At 43.9% G+C, this 21,704-nt stretch overlaps 1 protein-coding gene across 4 annotated transcripts in view; it reads left to right on the top strand.

The window, feature by feature from the left end:
* Positions 1-21,704, top strand: part of map1ab (microtubule-associated protein 1Ab) — a 55,055-nt gene that overhangs the window by 17,129 nt on the left and 16,222 nt on the right. For 3 of the 4 annotated variants that reach the window (XR_008416538.1, XM_053885563.1, XM_053885565.1), the window contains 2 exons: positions 11,411-11,493; positions 20,165-20,302. Coding sequence is in view for 3 of the 4 variants with exons in the window: in XM_053885563.1 (XP_053741538.1) it covers positions 11,411-11,493; positions 20,165-20,302 (221 nt within the window). In the remaining variant the exon portion in view is untranslated. Of the gene's footprint in view, positions 1-8,806; positions 9,179-11,410; positions 11,494-20,164; positions 20,303-21,704 lie in introns of those variants that run through there. The other variant, XM_053885564.1, reaches the window with a different exon arrangement.

Genomic DNA, 21,704 nt, shown 5'->3' with positions numbered 1-21,704 from the left:
CTTTTACAATTTTGGCTACTCTACTCACCTCTGGTCAATTAACTTCCATGTTGGAGTTTTGTTTTTGACATATTTTTTTGAATCCAATTACAGAGCTATCTGGTTTTTGACCCAATGCAGCACTCCCTCCTTTGTCTTTGGGTCACGTACCTAATTTTAGATGGGATGGTATCAGTTTAGGCCACAAAGGCACAGTTGTCCTGGATTTAGGATTCCTGAATTATTATGGGACACCCAACGCTCAAGTGAAGATGATGTCAGCCGTGCAGTTCAGCTCCCTGCTGAGAATGTTGCTTTTTTTTTAAACTCAAACTGGAGTACACACTATATAAGACTATTCTAATGTAAAAATGATGAATGGATGTCAAAGCAAGGGCTGCTTCATGGCTGTTTGTGCATACTTTAGTCACTACTAGAATTTTAAAATCTTACAGTGAGGTTTTTGTTTTTGAATAGCTGCCATTGGCTTGCAGTCGGTCTCTAATCTAAAGTTGCACCTGGGCACTTTTAAAGCCACATTAAGCTGAGAGAAAATCCCTGTGGTTCAACGCCTCCCACTGAGGAGCTGCGACAGAAGGACACATCCAATTTAGCAGAATGACACTCCTGAAAGATTTTCTCGTTCATGCTTTGCTTACAGAAATGGCTAGTTCTGGCCGTGCAGGTGTTTGTCGTCTTTGTCGTTGAACATGTTACTGTCCTGATTAAACGTCACAGTGTGTTTTTTCATACAATGTTACTAGATCCTATTGAACACAGCAGGATCTGTGTAAATCTCTAAAAAAAATACAGTATACGCACACATACGCACATTCTAATACTCAAGGAAACTAACAGTGTTCACTTTAATACATTGGTTGTGTGTGTGGATGTGTGTCTTAGTGACCCCTTAATGCAGTGGCGATGCCCCCCACCCCTCTGTCCTCCCACTAATGGCCACTCGAATGCGCACTACAAGGGGAGAATGGTTGTTACAAAGAAATGGTTCCTCCAAATCCTTCCTACAACTAAAATGGTTCCTACTGAGTGAAAGCAGCTTTAGATTCCTGTCGCTTTAAGTTAAAGTGACTAGCAGCCAAATCCTCACTTGGTCGTCAATCCAACGGAGCTGATGTGTACAATCCTACGGTGTGCTTTCTTAAATCGTTGTTTATTTTGATACGGACATCAACAGAGCTTCTGCTTTGATGGACAGGAGAGGGACAATGGTCAATGACAATTGTGGAGCCTAGGTCTGCAGATATCGTATAATTTATCAATCAAGAATTCTACTGAATATTTTTTCAATTAATTGAGAAATTGGATAAGTAATATTATATGTATTATATAGTGGCTAGACACAATATATATATTTTTATATATTTTTATTTTGCAACACATAGAAAAAAACACAAAGAAAAACTAATTAAATAAGTATTGAACAATCCCTTTGTCAGTTTTAAATAGGAATGTGCACGGGTGACGTAAGGCAGAAAAAATCTTCAGTTATTTTTTTGCTGTTGAGTATTGGTTTCAGCCCGAGTTGACACTCCCTCAGCAAACTTGTTCATGAACGAGGGGGAAGGCAGCAGTTTTTATGTTATGGAATCTGTCTCCAAAATTAATAAGGAATGCTTTTCAATTTGATTTGATGTCTTAGATTTAGACTTACATTTGATTTGGATAGCCTGGATCGTAGGGATGCACCGAACATTATAAAAGAAGCAACATTCGGTTTCTGTGACAAAGTGTTCCTAAAGTGCAGGTCAACACTGTATGCAAGAGCGAGAGTAGCAATGGGTGTTTAACTAAACTATCTAGAACTTTCTGTTTACATTACCAGAATATTATGTAATGTAATAATAATAATAATAATAATAATAATAAATAAACCACAAACCCTGGAACTGCAACCTTATCGTGGTGGGGGAATTTGTGTACCTTGAATGATCCTAGGAGCTATGGTGTTGGGGGCGTTGGTTCGTGTGGACATTCTCTGGCTTTTGGAACATGGAATGTCACTTGAGCTGAGCTTGTGCGGGAGGTTGAGAGGTACCGGCTAGATATAGTCGGTCTCTCTACTTTTCTGGAGTTGTCCTTGGGGGAGGCGGCGGGCTGGCGTAGGCATAGCCCCCCAGCTCTGCAGCTTCGTGTTGGGGTTTACCCCGGTGAATGAGAAGGTCGTGTCCCCATGCCTTCGGGTTGGGAACAGGTGTCTCACAGCGGTCACGGTTTACGGGCCGAACAGCATTGCAGACTACCCGGCCTTCTTAGAGTCACTGGGAGGGGTACTTGACAGTGCCCCAACCAGGACTCCATTGTTCTACTGGGAGACTTCTACGCCCACGAAGGCAATGACAGCAAGACTTGGAGGGGCGTGATTGGGAAGAACGGCCTTAGAGGCCACCCTTAGAGATAGGGTGAGGAGTTCGGTCATTCGGGAGGAGCTCGGGGTGGAGCCGCTGCTCCTCCACATCAAGAGGAACCAGCTGAGGTGGCTCGGGCATCTGATCCGGATGCCCCCTGGACGCCACCCTGGGGAGGTGTTCCGCGCATGTCCTACCAGGAGGAGACCCCGGGGAAGACCCAGGACTCGCTGGCGATATTATGTCTCTGGTCTGGCTTGGGAACGCCTGATCCGACCTCCACGTCTCTTTGTTCTGGAGTCCTGGCAATCTGCAGCCGATCATCTTCTCAGCAGAACGTACAATACTCTGCAGTCTGACCTCATCCCTGGAGGTGGTGCTGTTGTGATAGAGAAGGTGAGGATGGACTCTTGTGATTGCTGTGCAGAACTTCGTCGGTAGTCATAGAGTCCGCAGCTGCCGCACAAGACCATTCTCTGCTGGGCCTTCTTGATGAGGGACCTGATGGTCAGCTCCCATTTGAGGTCATCTGTGATTGTGGTTCCCAGGAAGCAGAAGGAGTCCACAAGGCATAGGTTCCTGTGGAGTCCAGGTGCTCCAGAATGAACTGAAGGGCCTTGTTCACTGCATCATCTACAGATTTGTCACCTCTGTAGGCAAACTGCATTGAGTCGAGAAGTGGTGCAGTGATAGACTTCAGGTGGGATAGAACCAGACTCTCAAAGGTCAGCCAAGCATTTTAAATTTCATTCGCCGTCAGCTTCTGCCACAAATGTTCAATTTGGTGCATCCCCTTTTAGCGCTGGACAATCAATCAATTTTTTTCAGGATTACGATTATTTCTTCCTCCGTTCATGGCGATGTCATAATTGCCATGAAATTATTATTTAGAAGAACACTTGTCTCACCACTCTCTTTCTGTCCAAAACGCTGCACCACGCCTCATCCCCGTGAAAATAGCCAGGGTACTCTAGAAGACACAGTGAACCCGCTACACAGAGTGAGCGCAGCTCGGACCGTCAGCGAGAGACCTCGAGCCTCTGTTTACACAGCGTGCGGGATGCTAAAAGTAGCCACTGTTAGCTACCGACTCGGTCGTCTGCATGGTATTCAGCTTCAGAACCTCTAGTAAGCAGGCGCTCATCCAGCGTTCTGAGTCACAACAGCAGTGATAGCTGCATGATGGAGATGTTTCGAAAACCAATTATTATTTGGAAGTGCATAAATAAGAAGAATCATAAGAATAATCGCGCATGCTGAACCTGAGACTTGGATGATAAAGCCAAACGCTCCTTGCAGAGACACAGGGAGAGCACTCAAACGTAGAAGTTTTAGTGACTTCTTTCATGATCTCATGAAAAATGACTAAAAAGCTTGGAATGTGACATCACAGCTTACAACATTAGAACCGCAGAAAGATCTTTGTGTCCCAGCTGTACCTGCACAGCTCAAAATCTCCTGTCTCCACTGTTCTCTAAAGCCAGACCATACAGCTTGGTGTTTCTAGGGAGAAACCTAAGCCTACATCAGAGGTGGGCAATTAAATTTCCCAAGGGGCCAGGTTACATAGTGTGACCGTTAAGGGGGGCCATCAAACCCAAAGAAAGGAGGGTGAGACAAAATTGAAAATAAAAATCAAGTTATGTGTGATTATGAAATTACACTTTAAAAATGCACAGGAAATGTTGGCTTGTTGTGTTTTCTTTAATTTAAACCACATTCCATTTGAAGAGTCTCCATGTGTCTGATACTTTTCAAAATAAAATGATTCTAGTTTCAATTCTGATTTATTGTAAGGGACAAGAAATACTAGAAATTTGTGCATCAATTGCATCATAATGAACAAAAAAACAATGCACCAGACAAATATAGCCACACTGTGCCCTGGTCTGGCCTTCATGATGAAGGTTAAATACACTGCTCACAAAAATTAACGGAACACTTTTTTTTTTATTGTTTTGGCTTGAGTAATTATCTCTACTGGCGGTATGAGGCGATTCCTTAACCCTACAGAAGTTGCACAGGTTGTCCAACTTCTCCAGGATGGCACATCCACACGTGCTGCAGCAAGAAGGTTTAATGTGTCTCCCAGCACAATCTCCAGAACATGGAGGAGATTTCAGGAGACTGGTGGTTATTCTCGGAGAGCAGGACAGGGCCGTAGACGGTCCTCAAGCCATCAGCCGGACCGATACCTGCTCCTTTGTGCAAGGCGGAACAGGCTGAGCACTGCTCGTGCCCTACAGAATGACCACCAGAGGGCCACTGGTGTGAATGTCTCTACCCACACAATCAGGAACAGACTTCATGAAGGTGGCCTGAGGGCCCGATGTCCTGTAGTGGGCCCTGTGCTCACTGCCCAGCACCGTGGAGTTTGACTGGCATTTGCAACATCAGAAATGGCAAGTCCGCCACTGGTGCCCTGTACTTTTCACAGACGAGAGCAGGTTCACACTGAGCACCTGCGATAGACGTGAAGGAGTCTGGAGAAGACAAGGAGAACGTTATGCTGCCTGCAACGTCGTTCAACATGGCAGGTTTGGTGGTGGGTCAGTGATGGTCTGGGGAGGCATATCCATGGAAGGACGCACAGACCTCTACTGCATTGGAGATGGTTCTCTGACTGCCATAAGGTATCGAGATGAAATCCTTGAACACATTGTCAGACTCTATGCTGGTGCAGTAGGTCCTGGTTTCCTCCTAATGCACGACAATCCCTGGCCTCATGTGGCAAGAGTATGCAGGCAGTACCTGGAGGATGAAGGAATTGAAACAATTGAATGGCCTTCACGATCCCCTGACTTAAACCCAATAGAACACCTGTGGGACATGTTTGGGTCCATTAGGCGCCGCCAGGTTGCTCCTCAGACTGTACAACAGTTAAGGGATGCCCTCACACAGATCTGGGAGGAAATGCCACAAGACACCATCCGTCGTCTCATTAGCCGCGACGTTGTCAAGCATGCACACAAGCTTGTGGGGGGCCACACAAGATACTGAAAAGCACTCTGAGTTGAGGAAATTAAGTTTTTGAAAAAATTGACTAGCCTGCCACATCTTCATTTCACTCTGATTTTATGGTGTCTACACAATTGAGCCCTCTGTCGGCTGAAAACTTTTATTTCCATTAAAAGACTTGGCATCCTTTTGTTCCTAAGACATTGCCCTGTCGTCATTTGTATAGATATCCAACTTCATATTGAGATCTAATGTATGTAATATGTTTCTTCAAAGTCTTCCTTTAATTTTTGTCAGCAGTGTATAACTGTTCAATTATGATTTATATTTTACGCAGTTTCATTGTAGTTCATTGTGCAATAAAATTGGAAAGTTCATGACTGCAAAATCGTAAATGGTTGAATAATCTTTTGTATAAGCTTCATTATGTTATGAATCAAAATAATCACAATTATTATTTTTGCCATAATCGTCCAGCTCTATTACTATAAGATACCCTTCTTCTCACAATGGGGAAATATTGTGTGGGGCTGCGCCATTATCCGTAATTCTGCAGGATTGATGATTCGCCAATTCCTGCAACCAGATTTTGATGTTGAAATGAGTCAGTAATTTTTTAACATACATATGCGCTCCTAACCAAAACACATGAACAACTCCCCAACAACTTGTTTTTATTTGTTGTTTACTGTTTTCATTGTCTTTACTATTTTTAAAAGCAATATACTTCTATATTCACAGTGATATTTTTCATTAAAACTACATTTCATGTAAATATTGGAGTTCTAATCTGTAAGATACTCTGTTTTTGACCAATACATACATGTCTCTCTTGCATGGTTCGATGTAATAGGAGGCAGGCAGGTTTACAGCTGCAGCAGTGTTCGTGACAGACCCAGGAGTGGTGCCCCCCGGGTGATGCACTGCATTGATGACCAGTCGCTAAGGAACCATACATCGAGACACCACTATACAACTCCCACACACCTGCAGGCCTGTTTACTTTACCAAGCTAGATGACCAGCCTTTCCCGGGTGAATCCGTCGCCATCTTGTATTGGATGCAGTTAACCACCTGAATCTAAAATTTTTGAAAAGGACCAGAGTGGGAACTGTAATAAACGTTATCAGTTATGTGATCGGTATTGATTATCGGAATCAATAGTTGCACCTGTACTGATTTATTTGCAAAATATCATCTTTGCATAAATAAAAACATAAGAACAGCAAGTGTACCTCACACAGTGGTTTAAAGTTCAACTTGAATGTCACATATACACTGCATATACATTAACATGCAGCTGTCCACTCCAATATCTGCCGTATACAACAACTGTTTCTTAATCTAACAGGTGAACTTTGTATTTTGAAGCACAGCATCAGAGCATGCCATTTTGAGCGTGTTCAGTTTTTACGTGGTGGTGGAAGTTATCACCATGACTGTAATAGGATAAAACAGCTTAGCTCATTCCAACAAGTTTTTAGTATCGGTTTGGGCAGTTCTGAGTGTTAAGCGAACATGTGCTTTGCAAGACAAATATCCCAATTATTTAACAGTGGAGCCTGCATTCGTAAAAATTTGATTTGTTTTTGTCGTCCATCATCAGTTGGCCGATGACTATTTCACTACATGAACATACTCAACTTAGCAGTATTTACATATGTATTCTTACATACATATTATTAATGTTGATCGTTATTACTATTGAGTGTTCTTTTGGAGTTTTGCGAGTTTGAAATTACTGATAGAAGATGGTGAGGCGGAACTATTGTCTGGGGTTGGAGTTGCGAGGGGACACCAAATGTTACAGCGCGCTGGGAACACGTTTCATCAGACGCCACTTGGACTCCAGACAAGACACCTGTTGATTGTGTTGTCAAACTGGTTTAGTATGTTCAGATATGGATGTTGATTTGTGTGAATGTGTGAAGATGCGGTTCGAAGTGATTATTTGTTTTTAATTGTTCGCGCTAGACTCTGGTTTCCCGCACGTGACGAGCGCTGCACTTGTAATTGCGACTCACAGATTTTATTTTACGATGGTCCAAACATCTCAATTTGTTATGTTTATCATGCATTCGTAGCCTCATGGCTGATGTCTAATTGTACTGAAATATCGTATTTAATGTAGATGACTCAATGTCTGAATGCCATTTGTTGATACATGTGATTATGTGATTCTGTGGAAGTTGGTCATTAATGTATGTGAAGACGGTGTGTGAATAGAATGTGTTTGATCTCTGATCATCTTGCGGTTGATGGACCCAAGTGCAGTTAGAGAGTTAGAGACGAGACTAAATTATACAATTTAATCGATGGATTTTTACAAAATAATATACACAGACAGACAAATAACTATAACTAAGGGCGCCAGGATCCAAAAGGCAGACCGGGAACGACACACAGGGAAGGGTGAAAATCTGGAAAACAAAGAGAGGCGGATTAGCAATCAACGACCTACTATAAATGGGAGAACAGAAAACACACACCCGGAGTTAAGCTCAATGCGGTGGTGGCACTAAACTGAAAGCGCTTGGTGGTGGTGACTACACACACGCACACAAGGGGAAAACTTCACGGATTGATCTAACTAAAAGGTGAGACTAATAAAACTGCTCACAACGCGGATTTAATTGAAATAGGAAGGAGGCGAGAGTGAAATGAGGAAGAGCCAGGGAGAACAGTTACGGCTGAATGAGGATTCGAGCATGCAAGGAAATTGGGAAAAGCAGGATTAGAAGCAAGATCACGGAAGTCTTGGAAAAGGTACCTGAGTGGAGACAATTCGCTACCCTCTGGCACACGTACCCCTCGGCCACGATGTCCGCTGTCCAGGATTTTGTGTACCTTGTAGGCTGGATAATCGTCGATAGTGAAGGGAGGAGGAGGGGTTTCAGAGGCTGCATGGAGTGAGGAAGATGAGGCGGGCTTGAGGAGGGAGACATGGAAGGTTGGGTGGATGTGCATGGAGTCCGGAAGATGAGGCGGGCTTGAGGAGGGAGACATGGAAGGTTGGGTGGATGTGCATGGAGTCCGGAAGCTTTAGGCGGACGGCCGAGTGGTTGATGACCTTCTGCACCTTGAACGGCCCAATGTATCTGGGTGATAACTTTTTTGACTCACCCGGTAGTTGAAGGTCGCGGGTGGAGAGCCACACCTTGTTGCCAGGCTGGTAGGTTGGAGCTAGAGTCCGTTTGCGGTCGGCGAGTCTTTTGTTCAGCTCGGCGGTGTGGGAGAGGGCACAGGACCATGTTTCCCTGCAGCGGCGAAGGTGCTGATTGACTGATGGAACTGCTGTTTCAACCTCCTGGGACGGGAACAGGGGGGGTTGATAGCCGTATGCCACCATGAAGGGAGACATCCCTGTAGCGGATGAAGTCAGAGTATTATGAGCATATTCTACCCATTGCAGATGTGAAGACCACGTAGAAGGATCCTGAGCAGAGATGCAGCAGAGTGCGGATTCCAAGTCCTGATTGGCCCTTTTGGTGTGGCGGTTGGACTGCGGGTGGTAGCCGGAGGAGAGGCTAGGTGAAGCGCCCAGTGCCTTGAGGAAGGCCCACCAGACCTGGGACGAGAATTGAGGACCCCTGTCGGGGACCACGTCGCAGGGAAGTCCGTGGAGGCGGAAGACATGGTGCACCATGAGCTTGGCAGTCTCTAGAGCTGAGGGAAGTTTAGGAATAGGGATAAAGTGTGTCATCTTTGAAAAACGGTCTACTACCGTCATGATTGTTGTGTGTCCGGAGGATGGAGGAAGACCAGTGACGAAGTCGACTGCGATGTGGGACCAAGGGCGGCCAGGGACGGGAAGAGGCTGTAGAAGTCGGGCAGGAGGACGATGAGTGGACTTCGCTCTGTTGCAGGTTGTGCAGGTCTTGCAGAACTCTTTGACATCTCTGGTCACACCTGGCCACCAGAAACGTTGCTTGATTAAGCAGAGAGTGTGGAACATACCGGGGTGGCAGGCGAGCTTTGAGGCCCCACTGGCCCCACTGGAGAACTTGGGGTCTGGTTGACTCCGGAACAAAGAGACAGTTTGGAGGGCCGGAACAGGGAGCTGGGTGCCACTTTTGGTCCTCCAAGACAGCCTTCTCAATGTCCCAACATGCTGCACGGATCACACAGGAAAAAGGGACGATTGTCTCAGACCTGTCAGATGAGGTGGCAGGTTCGTGGAGTTGTGAGAGGACGTCCGCCTTTGTGTTCTGGGTCCCTGGACGGTAGGTGATGGCGAAGTTGAAGCGACCCAGGAACAGGGCCCAACGTGCTTGGCGTGAGTTGCGTCTTTTGGCGGTCTGTAAATCGGTCAGGTTTTTGTGATCTGTCAAAACCATAAAAGGAGTTTCAGTGCCCTCCAACCAGTGCCGCCACTCCTGCAAGGCAGCCACCATGGCCAACAGCTCACGGTTCCCCACGTCGTAATTGCGTTCCGCTGGGGTGAGTCGCAAGGCGCAAGGGTGAACCTTTTGGTCCTCAGGGTCTCTCTGGGAGAGGACGGCTCCCAGTCCGGAGTCAGAGGCGTCCACCTCGACGATGAATTGGCGATGAGGGTCGGGGTGGCGCAGGATTAGAGCTGGGGAAAACATGGTCCGGAGCGTGGAGAAAGCTTGGTCGGCTTCCGGACTCCATTCCCAACTCCTTCTTGGAAGAGGTGAGAGCAGTCAGAGGAGCAGCAATCTTGCTATAATTGCGTATGAAACGTCTGTAAAAGTTAGAGAATCCGAGAAATTGCTGGAGCTGTTTGCGGCAGTACGGAGTCTTCCAGTTTACCACTGTCTCAATTTTTGCAGGATCAGGGATGAGACCCCTTCTCAGCCAAGATAAATCCTAAAAAGCTGACCTGCTTTACGTGGAATTCACATTTCTCAGCCTTGCAGAAAAGTCTGTTCTCCAGTAGCCTCTGAAGAACTAGACGGACGTGTTCCTGGTGCTCCTCCTCCCCCTTGGAAAAGATTAGTATGTCATCCAGGTACACATAAACAAAGTGGTTGATCATGTCCCTCAGGACATCGTTGACCAGGGCTTGGAAAACCGCTGGGGCATTGGTCAACCTGAAAGGCATCACCCGGTATTCGAAATGTCCCAGAGGAGTTTTAAAAGCAGTCTTCCACTCATCTCCTTCTCTAATCCGCTCAAGGTGGTAGCCATTACGGAGATCGAGTTTAGAGAAGGTGGTTGCTCTGTTTTACCATCTGGCACATGTAGCTGGCGTCGAGAAGAATATATCCGTGGAAGGAGAATTAGTGGAATGACCACCAGCTGCGTATGCCTGTCAAGGTGGAGGAAAAACTGGAAACGGAAACGAGGGAAAATAACAAAGTAAAAGCACAAGTAAAGTACGCGGAGGAAAATACAATGAAAACAGACGGGGTTAAAGTGCGGATATGACACATCTGGTGTAAATCAATCAGACGCCACTTGGACTCCAGACGAGACACCTGTTGATTGTGTTGTCTTCTTTGGGACACTATTTGCCCATCCTGGGACCCGTAACATATACACAAGTTTCTTTTTGTGAAGAAAACAAACAAGAACAATGTTTGTTTGGTCAAAAAGGCCTACACCAGAAAGGAATTGTATAATTTTTTATTCACTCAATTTCTCTGAGAGTTATGTGACTCCGTGAAGGATTTAAGGATTTGAAGTTGAAATGAGTCTCTGTTCCCAGGATGCTGCCAGCCAACCTGGCAACAGAGACTCTTGGAATTCATGGTACTGAATGAAATTGACTTTTTTTAATAACAATAATAAAGCAGTAATAAGCCACTTATTTCTTATTTGTATTGTTTTTTTGTCTTTTTTGCTTGTGAGGACCCGCTATTGCAGTGGCTGTGCACGTTACATAACATTTTTTTTTACTTCCTCACTCACTTTATTTTTAAAAGCGAAAGACAGCTCTATTCACAGATACTGTTTTTCAATGAGAACAACATTTCAAATATTGAATGGGTATCATGTCAGTTCACTCCCACAGATTGACACCAGTGTTGGAGGTTGTCTTTATTTCACTTCGCATATTACGTCCAGTAATGACAACTGATTGAGATTGATTGATTGAGTCATTTTATTGCTAATATTACTGTATGTCTGGTGTGTGTTTGCAGGTCAGAGGACTCTTCACTTCTGTAGTGATGTCTTAGAGACGGTGGTGCTTGTCAACCCATCGCAAGACTGCATTCTGACAGAGGTAAAACTCAGTGCATGTGAGGGTGTTTTATTTTACTGAAAACAGCTCAGCACTCAAACACCTCTACAGTTGCATGTTTGACCAGCGACTCAAACCACCAGAGATACAAATACATCCAGGCGGGCAGTCACTTTCAGAAATGTAAGGCAAGCTGACTTAGCTGGTAGTCATGGGGCCCTATAGAGTCAATGAACCGCACATTGGAACAGCAGCTGGCTTGAAGATGACATCTGGTGTAGCAACCACCTCTCCGGTGGTCAGCCACCAGCTACAGGCCTTTGGTTCGGCCATGGATTCCTGAAGCTTGTTAGCTTGTGGTTAAGACTTCAGCTGGCTCATTCATCTGGCTGAGGTCATAAGCCACCTGAGTGGCAGCTCTTAACTAAAAGGTAAGATGCTGTGGCCTCGTCTTTCTGGCCACCACTGAAACAGATCAGCTGACGATCCGTACGTCTGAACTCTTGCACCCGCCTCAAATAGTACGCTTGAGCTCTCACTGGACACAAATTCTGGAGTCGCCTATGTGCAGAGTCCACTTTGACCACTTTATTTCTATATTCTTAGCACTATGAGTTGACCTCAGATAGGAACTGATGATGGAGCCCACAGCCCTACAGTGAAAACAGTTACTGTAGAGCACTATTCATTTAAGCAAATCTGTCTGTCAATCATCCTAATAAAGGCGAAAACACGTGAGTTATCAAACACCCGCAAACATTGTGAGTCCCGGACCGTTGCGCTATGCTCCCGTTCCCCAACAGTTTCCTGCAGCTGCGTCTGCACACCTCAGTGTTCTGGGAGTTTGAGAAGTTGTTTTTGAACGATGTTGTGCGCCCCGACAGCGGTCAGACCCTTTACTGCCTGGCATCTATCATGTTTGTGTGGAGTCGCGCTGTACACGTAGTTTCCGGCATCTAGCGCTGAGTCGCCTGAGGCAAGAAGCTTACCACCCGCTGAGAATTTCCTGAGCCACGGTGCAGCTCTCCAGTCAGGATCAAGTCCGTGGCCAAAACCTGACTTGTTTGTCACATCTAGGGCTTCACAGTGCATACTTGTCCTGCTCGCAACACTGAGGTCCAACAACAGTCAGCTTTGGTTTGCCTCCTTAGTCAGTTTGGCCAAATGTTGGATGGCCCCCTTGGTACTACTTTGACAGGGGACACTAAACCTATCAAGTTGGCCCTGTATCACACAAAAGCTGTTCATTGAGGAACTGGTGCAGCAATTGTTGTAAGATGGGATCACTGAACTTTCCATAACCCCATGGGCTGCCCCTAGCCTGGTTATTTATAGACCTAGTGCTGATCCCAGGTTTTGTGTCGATTGCAGAGGTTTGAATCAAATGACCGTTAAAGACTCATATTCCCTCTCCCGTATTGATGAGTCTCAGGACTATCTGGCTTGAGGTAAATACATGACCACACTGGACTTGATTTGAGGCTATTGATAGGTGTCTGTTGCTGAAAAATCTTGTCGTAAAACAGCCTTTGTCTCACTGTGTGTTGTACCAGTTCTGTGTACTCCCATTTGGCCTTATGCACGGCAACATTTCAAAGGCTCATGAACACTGTGCTGGCCAAGTCATGTGTCGTATTTCTGGACGACATTGTTATAGTCTCCCCTTGTTTTGAACAGCATTTGACAGACTTGAGAGATGTTATTTCCAGACTTAATGCTGCTGGTCTTACCCTGAAGCTGAAGAAATTCCATTTCTGCTTGAAAGAGCTCCATTTTTTTGGGGGGTACAAAGTCACCACTTCTTGGATGATGCCAGATCCGGACAAAATCTCAGTTGTGATCGATTTCAAAACACTGTGCAATGTTAAACAAGTCAGAGAGTTCCCTTGATTAACCGGCTACTATTGCCATTTTATCCAAAACTATGCACGTCATTCTGAGCCGCTCCACGTTCTTACCAGACTAGACTCTCCATTTGATTGGTATGATAATGTCAAGAAGCAATGGACTTCCTTAAAAAAAGACCATCACATCTGCTCCTGTTTTGATGTTTCCTGATTTCACAAAGCCGTCTGCTATTCATGACGCTTGTGACCAGGCGTTTAGCAATTTGTAACTGTAACTAACAACTTTTTTAATGCTAAAATGACCAACACTGGGTAGTTCTAGGTATGGGTGTACCAGGCAATAAACCAGGTCAGATTTATGGCTAGTCTCAGTCTCAGATACACGTCTCTCTCAATGAGTCTTTCGCATCCATTAGACTTACAGGACTGTCTCAGAAAATTAGAATATTGTGATAACGTTCTTTATTTTCTGTAATGCAATTAAAAAAACAAAAATGTCATGCATTCTGGATTCATTACAAATCCACTGAAATATTGCAAGCCTTTTATTAACAATGGAAGACAAATTGATCAGAGATCAGCTTATCGCCAATGTTCGACTGAGTGCTGTTAAAGACAAGTTGCTATTGGAAGAGGAGCTAACTTTGGAGAAGGCTCTGGCAATTGCATGCCAGGTTGAAGCTGCAGTTCAAAATGTTTCATTGCTTTCATCAGCTTGCACTTCACTGTCTGCTTTGGTTTAAGCTGTCGGCGCAACAAATTCACGTTTTCGTGGGAAAAGAGGAGTGAGGCCTGTTAAAGACCATCATGAGTGAGTGCTAAACATGCAAACGAGCGTCAGTGTTACCGATGTGGCTCAGCTAAACATTTGGCTAATGATAACAGTTGTCTGGCTGCCAAAGTAAAGTCCAACAGCTGTGGAAAATTGTTGAAAAATTGTTTGCACAATGCAACGTCACCGAGAGTTATACTGGTGGCCGCAGATGGATGAACTAGTACAGTCGATGCTACATGCATGACTTGTCAATCATGTGACAAGACAGCCAAAACATCCCCTACACCAATGCAGCCTGGTCCAGTCCCAGTGTTGAGTTCCAGGCTCAACAGGCCTGGAACTCAACACTGGGACCATTTGAGCAAGGACCATATGAGTGCAGATTTGTCATGTCCATGGTGGATTACTTCAGTAAATGGCCTGAAGTAGCATTTACTCACACAGCAAGTACAGCAAATGTTCTGATATTTGATATTTGATAACAGTCTTTGCACGTGAAGGGATTCCCTGCACAATCACCACAGACTGTTAAAGACTGTCTTCAAATGGCTGAGGCTACACAACAGCCATGGAAAATGGTGGTTACAGAATTGCTTCAGAGATATCGGGCTACCCCTCATCCTACTACTACTACCGACTACACCTTTCCAACTGCTCATAGGAAGGCCCATGAGGACGAAACTCAACATCCTACCACTTGTGTCTGACAAAAAGATATATGAATGGATCAGTGACAGAGTTGCCTCACAACAGGCTAAGAGCAAGCAACCATGTTTAAAACAGATCATTTCTACTTGCTTGAGAAATACTCTCAATTGTCAGAAATAGGGTCAAGGATAAAAGAGAAAAAAAAAACTTTTCAGTATTAGTTCAAATGAGTGACACAGCTATTCCTAATCATACCAGTTGTGTTGAATCAGTCTGTCTTGTGTGAGTTTGAAACAGATAATTTTTAACTTACTCAAGAAATACTTTCAGAAAATGTAGTCAAAGTTCAGGATTATTCTGTTACAGACACTTACTTGCATCCACAGAGCCCTAGAAACTTTGAAATACTGGGAGGATGTTTCTGAGCAATGTCTCCTAAAGGGAGTTCTTTCAAACAAAAAACAAATTCTTCAAAAAGACAATCGAAAGATCAAGCTGAGATCCCCTTTCCACTTCCTAAAGTTCTCTAGCAGATGCTTCTTGATACTACGGTGTCGATAGTGTCGGCAGTTCCTGGGCCACACCTTGAGTTCTTCTCACAGAAACCTCGCACCTCACCCACCGAACAACAATTTTGAAAATGATGACCACAAACCAGCCCCATGCCCTGTTCCTTTGGTTACACTAAATGATAGAGGTGACTATAAAAAAGTGTTATCATAAAAGCTTTGTCATGTTAGGCTTTTAACATATTAATCTCTTGGTTTTGTAGATATTATTACCAATTGGTGTGACGTTCATTTTACACAGAACGATACAGGTGAAAATATTTCATAATTTATAAGCTGCTGTTTATATCTTATGATGTTATGTACTAGATGTATTGTCTCTTCTAATATTAAATATTATCGAGTCAGCCAGTAACTTTTCTGGTGGCATTAGATGGATCGTTGAAGCTGGAACAAACATGTTTTGTTTTTTTTAATTACTTGTTGCTGTTGCAAATCAGACAAAAAATGTAGAAACATTAAATTTTCTAACCCTTGAGACAACAGAGAGGGGGTGTGTCGAGAGTAGTTAACTCTATTATTGAGTAACCTGAGCTGAAATTGGAATGCGTTTAAATATTCTTAAATCTTTCAATTAAAACAAAAACAAAATGTTTCCATTCACAAATTCAATTTTGAATGCTGAAGTGAACCCTGTGAACAAATTCAGACATTGGTTTTTCAGATTTTTTTTTCAGTAGTTACAGGTGTATTCATTTCATGTAACATTTAATTTATCAGAATCAGAATCAGAAAAACTTTATTAATCCAAGGGAAATTGTTTGTGTTTGTGGGTGGTTATTAACTGTGTCTCAGATTTTTTAACTTTTGCATTGTTTTAAAAACAAACAACTGACAATGATTAAACTCGTTTTGAACCTTTTTTTGTCTTTGTTCGCAAGTTACCATAAAAGAATAGGTTCGACAGGCAGGCTGTTCAGGCTATAATAGCTATCGCAGCATTGAAGCATGTAAAGACATTTTCCCCGTTTTTACATCTCCTATTAGATTCTGAAATTTAAAACAAAACTCTCTATTCGCCTTCATTTTGCTCCAGCCTCTGGTGAGGCTTTGCTATTGGATATTCTCCCGACCCCTGACGACCCCTGCTTCCACTGTTTGGGCCGCGGATTGTGAGGCCTGTCATCTCAAGATCCATCCTACTTCACTGACGGCCTGCTGGAGTTGGATGGTGAGACTCCACTCAGGGCACGACCATGTTGTCTGCCTACAACTGGAAGAAATCTGGAACTCTTCCCAGCGAGAATAGTGACACTCCACTGGCACTAGGACCGTCCGTGGTCCAGTACGGAGCGTACTACCAGGTGGAGGGCTTGGATTGGTGGCGCAGCGTTTCTGCTCCCTCAGCCTTCATGCACAATGCGCTGGCCCCAGGAGCTCGACCTAGCTCGACCAGTGGAATGGCAACCAGCTCATAGTGCCAGCGAACAGACTAGTCCATCGCAGAACCTCTCTCATGCCACCAGAGAATTTTGACATCCAACAGTCTGTCGGCTTGGTGCTCCGTATGACCCAGGCCATGGCCATCCTGGGGGTCAGATCCGCTGTCCAGATGTCCAGCACCGGAGTATGTGGCTGCAGCATGTGGAGCATAAGCAGATCCTCCACTGTGCCCAGATCACCGAATCGCCTGAGCTGAGGCAGATGATGGCGGAGAGAGTGCAGACCAGGAAAGAAAATCAGGCGATGCAGGAGCATGTACTTCTGCCCAGAGGACCAGCCAGCCGTCCGCATAGTAGCCGTGCTGATCATCGCTGCTCCTTTTGGAGAGACCAGTCGGCTGCTCCCACCTTCACTCCTGGCCCAGTGCGTAGAAAGAAAACTTTCTATGCATCTAAACCAAAGTCCAACATAAATAAAAATAAGAAGCATTACTTTGGTGCTTTGGCTGGTGCATCATCTGTGGGCTGCAGAGCGTCAGCTGTGTCTGGGAGGAGACCACTCCCCTTCACATCAGCCTGCTGGAGCTGATAGCAAACTACAGAACTCTGCTCCACTTCACACCCTCTCTGTGTCGAGGCCACGTTCTGATAAGATCCGACAGCACCACAGTTGTATGATTGTCCTCTCGTTCTGGTCTGCTCAGTGCTCCGCTTCGCTTCCTCCGCTGCTCCTCAAGCGGCAGAGCAAACATTGTCTATTCCCGTCTGTGAGCCTCTTATTCCATCTCTAGAAAATTATTCTGGAGCCTTGGCCTTCAGTCAAGTCCACCCCCAATTGGCTTCCGGATCAAACAATAATACAATAAAATAATGGTTTAATGGTTTACTGCATTGTCCACAGATCTGTTGGCTCTGTAAGCAAACTGCATTGAGTCCAGGAGGGGAACAGTGATGGATTTCAAATGGGATAGAACTGGGCGCTCAAAGGCACTTCATGACCACAGACGTAAGTGCCACCGGTCTGTAGTCATTCAGTCCAGTCCTGGCTTTCTTGGGAACAGGAATGATAGTGGAGGATTTAAAGCAGACAGGAACATGACAGGACACCAAGGATACAAGGAGGGGTGGTGCAATCGCCATAAGCATGATCAACGCTGAAGCAGAAAAAAACAGTGAGCATGCTCGTCTGCAGCTGAGAGCTGAGATTCGATATCAGCACAGGTCTGACTGAACGAAAAGTGTTCATGCTTCGGGAAAAAATAACTTGTACCAGTACCAACTCGATGGCTGTCATCACAGTGGCTGAGAAGAATTACAGGGTGAGGCTCAGATGCACTCACCTTTTTTAAGGTGGAGGCAAGTTGATAAATGATGATTTTATTATTTTATTTTTTTGCTGCCTTGTTTTACTGTTTGCATTAGTTGTACACATTAAGGGGCACCAGCACAACATACAAGTTTCTACAAAGGTCATTGTCCTGCTCCACAGACAGACTGAGGAGATTGTTCCTCCCTCACGCCATTCGGCTCTTCAACATCTCTCGGGGAGGACGATAAAATGGACAAATACACTCCAGACTCACTACACACTCACACCATAGACACACATGCACTTTAGTTTGCGACACACACACACGTTCACATGCTGGACTGTTGTTGTGTTTTTCTTATCTTATTTGTAGCATTGTTTTTTACTTGCTCTTATGTTTCCACCTGTCATGCTGCTGGAAATGGGAATTTCTCTTCGGAGATCAATAAAGTATCTAGCTATCTATCTGGTAATCTCTCTCACCTTGCTCAACATGTTGTGAGAGCGTTGTGGCCACAGGTGGGCAATTGAATTTCCTAGGGGGCCAGGTTATATATTGTGACTATTGAGATGGGCTGTCAAACCCAAAGAAAGGAAGGTTAGAGAAAATTCAAAATAAAAATCAATTGATGAGATCATGTCGTCATCATTGTTGTGTTTTATTTAATTTAAACCACATTCCATTTAAAGATTCTTGATGTGTCTCATACATTTCAAAATCTACTTTCAATTCTGATGTATTTTAAGGGACAATAAATACTCCTAAAATAGCCAACATAAGAGATGAACAATTAAGAACATAGTCAAATGAGAAAGTTATGTATCAGTTGCATCATAATGAACAAAGAGCAATGCACAAGACAATGTTAGAGACAACAATTAACAAGTTTTATAGTTTTACTCTGACTCCACATAAATACAGTCAAAGGGTTGCATTTGGCCCCCAGGCCGCACTTCGCCCAGGTCAGGTCTGGAACAAGACTGGTGCTTGTCTCACAGGGACAGATTTTTTTTTTTTTTACCACAGAAATGACCTCCAACCTAAAAATGTGGACTAAGTTGTGAAGGCAGCGTGAATCCTCCAAAACTGTCTACTCACTTCCAGCAACAGCTTAAGGTTGCTGAAGGATCTTCAGGGGAAGCATGTGGCTAACGTGCAAAACATGGGTGGAAACAGGGCATCAAACGAAACCTGTAATATGAAGGGATTTGAAGGGATTTTGGTTATGTTGTGCAGGTTAATTCCCTATAAAAATTGACTGTTATTATGGACACTTTTTTCTATAATCGAACAATAACAATAATCACATCTACATTGATAGGCAATTTACATTTGGGAAAGAAAGAGATGTGACCAAATATTTCAACACCCATTTTTTTTTGTTTTCGTAAAGAACAAGCCAACATTATGTTGCTGTATGCTGTCATGGTCATCAGTGTCGAGGCAGAGGGACAAATGCGACAGCTCACTCTCAGACTTACTGGTGCTCAACACGACTGCTGACAGTTTCACTTGAAGTTGTAGCATACCATTCATCTACACTGGAAAAATCCAATTAACACCACACTTTTTTTGTCATTTCTATGCCTTTGTCATTTTCTTTAGAAAACAATTCTTTGTTCTTCATTATTTTTTTTGCTGTCGAGTACCATATTTTTAAAATGATTTCACCTCTCGTATTGTCAGCCAGCAATAGTTGTGTAGCAGAATATGTTGTAATGTTGGTATTTCCTGTGAGATACATCTTTTAATATGAAGTTTTGAAATTCCTGCCTGAGCAACTTTGTGTACTCCAAATTGACGAGGAGTGGTCAGCGTCAAATATACTACTATGTTAGTGCTCCATAGCACTGCGCTCCTGGTGGAAACTGGCCCATTGACTGAAAGTGAAGTAGTAAGATTGTCTTGGTGTGTCGCTTCTGCTTTTAACTCCCTGGGGTAAAAAGGACAAACCAGACCTGCTGTAACTCAAGTCAAAAGCATCTATCCATCCATCCAACCATCCATATTTTCTTCTCTCATGTGGTGTCTTTTTTTGCCACATATGGGCTTCAGGACTCGGGCACGGTTCTTATTCATCCAAATAAATAATCATGCACAACTGAAATAGTAGAAATAATTCCACTGCAAGATCAGAGACCCAGATAAAAAACAAATGTCTAATATGCTGTTTCTCATGCAGATCCAGTCTTTGGTCACAGACTCGGCAGGACACAAGCTCCTGGTCTTGAGTGGCCAAATCCCTGATCACAGAGGCCTTCTTCTTCAAACTGGGATTTTCACATACCAAACATTTTCAAGCGTCTTTGATGGCCCCACGGTGAGTCAATATGTCTATGGCGTGTTGAGACTGCACTGTAATGTCTAATCATCCCATGTAAAATGGAGAGGATTGCAAGATGAAAAAAAAACAAAACAAATAACCCCTTAAAAAATGCCTATTGTTTTAACCTGTCACTTTAAAACAATACGAGGCTTCTTTTACCACCACCAATTCATGTGCGTAAATGCTGCAAAATGATGTATTGCAGTGAGTTAGTAGCACTTCACATTGTAACATTGTAAAGCCTCAGTACTGGCGGGTCGGGGTGGGCTTCGACAACCGGTGCCTATTCAGATCCTGTTCAAAATTGTCAGATTCTCTGGAATGATTAAGAATGGTTAATTTCGGTTCCTCTCATCGGTTCCCCGCTGTGAAGTCCAGATGGGAAAGCGTTCATAAGGCTTCGCTGTGTTTGCAGAGACGACGTGGCTTTAGGACGACCAAACCCCTTCAACATCATAATATAATGATGAAAGAGTGTTCTGTGTTTGGTCAGTGACAGTGGACAATAGAATACCACTGTGTTGTCACTGTATACTATATGTATGATTAAATTATTCATACCACACCTGTGAGTCAACAAAACAAAGTGAATAAAATAATAGCAAAACAAATAACAAACGTGAAGGACACTGACAAAGCAGCTGCGTCATCTGAAGAACCCCGTCAAGTTTGTGAAGAATTATTAAAATCCTTCTAAAACAAATAGAAGTCCAGGTAAATCAATAAATACAAGAAACAATATCTTTGGCTGAGACATTTCCTTAGGGTTGCTCCTGTACCACAATAACGCCTTAAGTGTCATCCTCCACTTCTTTTATCGAAAACACTTATGAAAACATTGAACCACTTGCCACCAGGTGAGTGCAACCTCCCATGGGATTCTGCACAAAATTTACTCAATAGACCAATTTGTTATAGTTTCTTCCTATTGAACATGAGAGAAATAAAAAGAGAAATAAAAATGATTAATGGAAATAAAATAATTAAAAATGAATAGTGAAAAAAGGTGATGATTGCGTACAACACATGAATGGATGCTGGTGAGTTGAGCGGACATTCTAACTTCTGTCACTACAAAAGAAATCATCAAGTTACTGACGTGTTTGTCAGTCACATAATGTATTGTACTGGTCTCACTGTTCATAAGTCCATTACTGAAAATTCAGATATACAGATGTCATAAAAAGGGAACAAAGATTTCATGCAACAGGAAAATAAACCCAAACCCCTTGTTTCTGCGAATGTCTATGACACCCTCTAATTCGCTTCGAAAGAACCATGCACTCTTCGCCCAGTGTGGGCCAGTATGGCCTTCCCCTATAAAAGGACCCGGTTCCATTTAATCCTCATTTAAAATGAGGCAGCACATATAGAAGGCATCACACGCATCTGTACA

The sequence above is a fragment of the Synchiropus splendidus genome, chromosome 14 (assembly GCF_027744825.2).
Source record: "Synchiropus splendidus isolate RoL2022-P1 chromosome 14, RoL_Sspl_1.0, whole genome shotgun sequence".
NCBI lineage: Eukaryota > Metazoa > Chordata > Actinopteri > Syngnathiformes > Callionymidae > Synchiropus > Synchiropus splendidus.
This window is presented reverse-complemented; position numbering and strand designations above follow the sequence as displayed.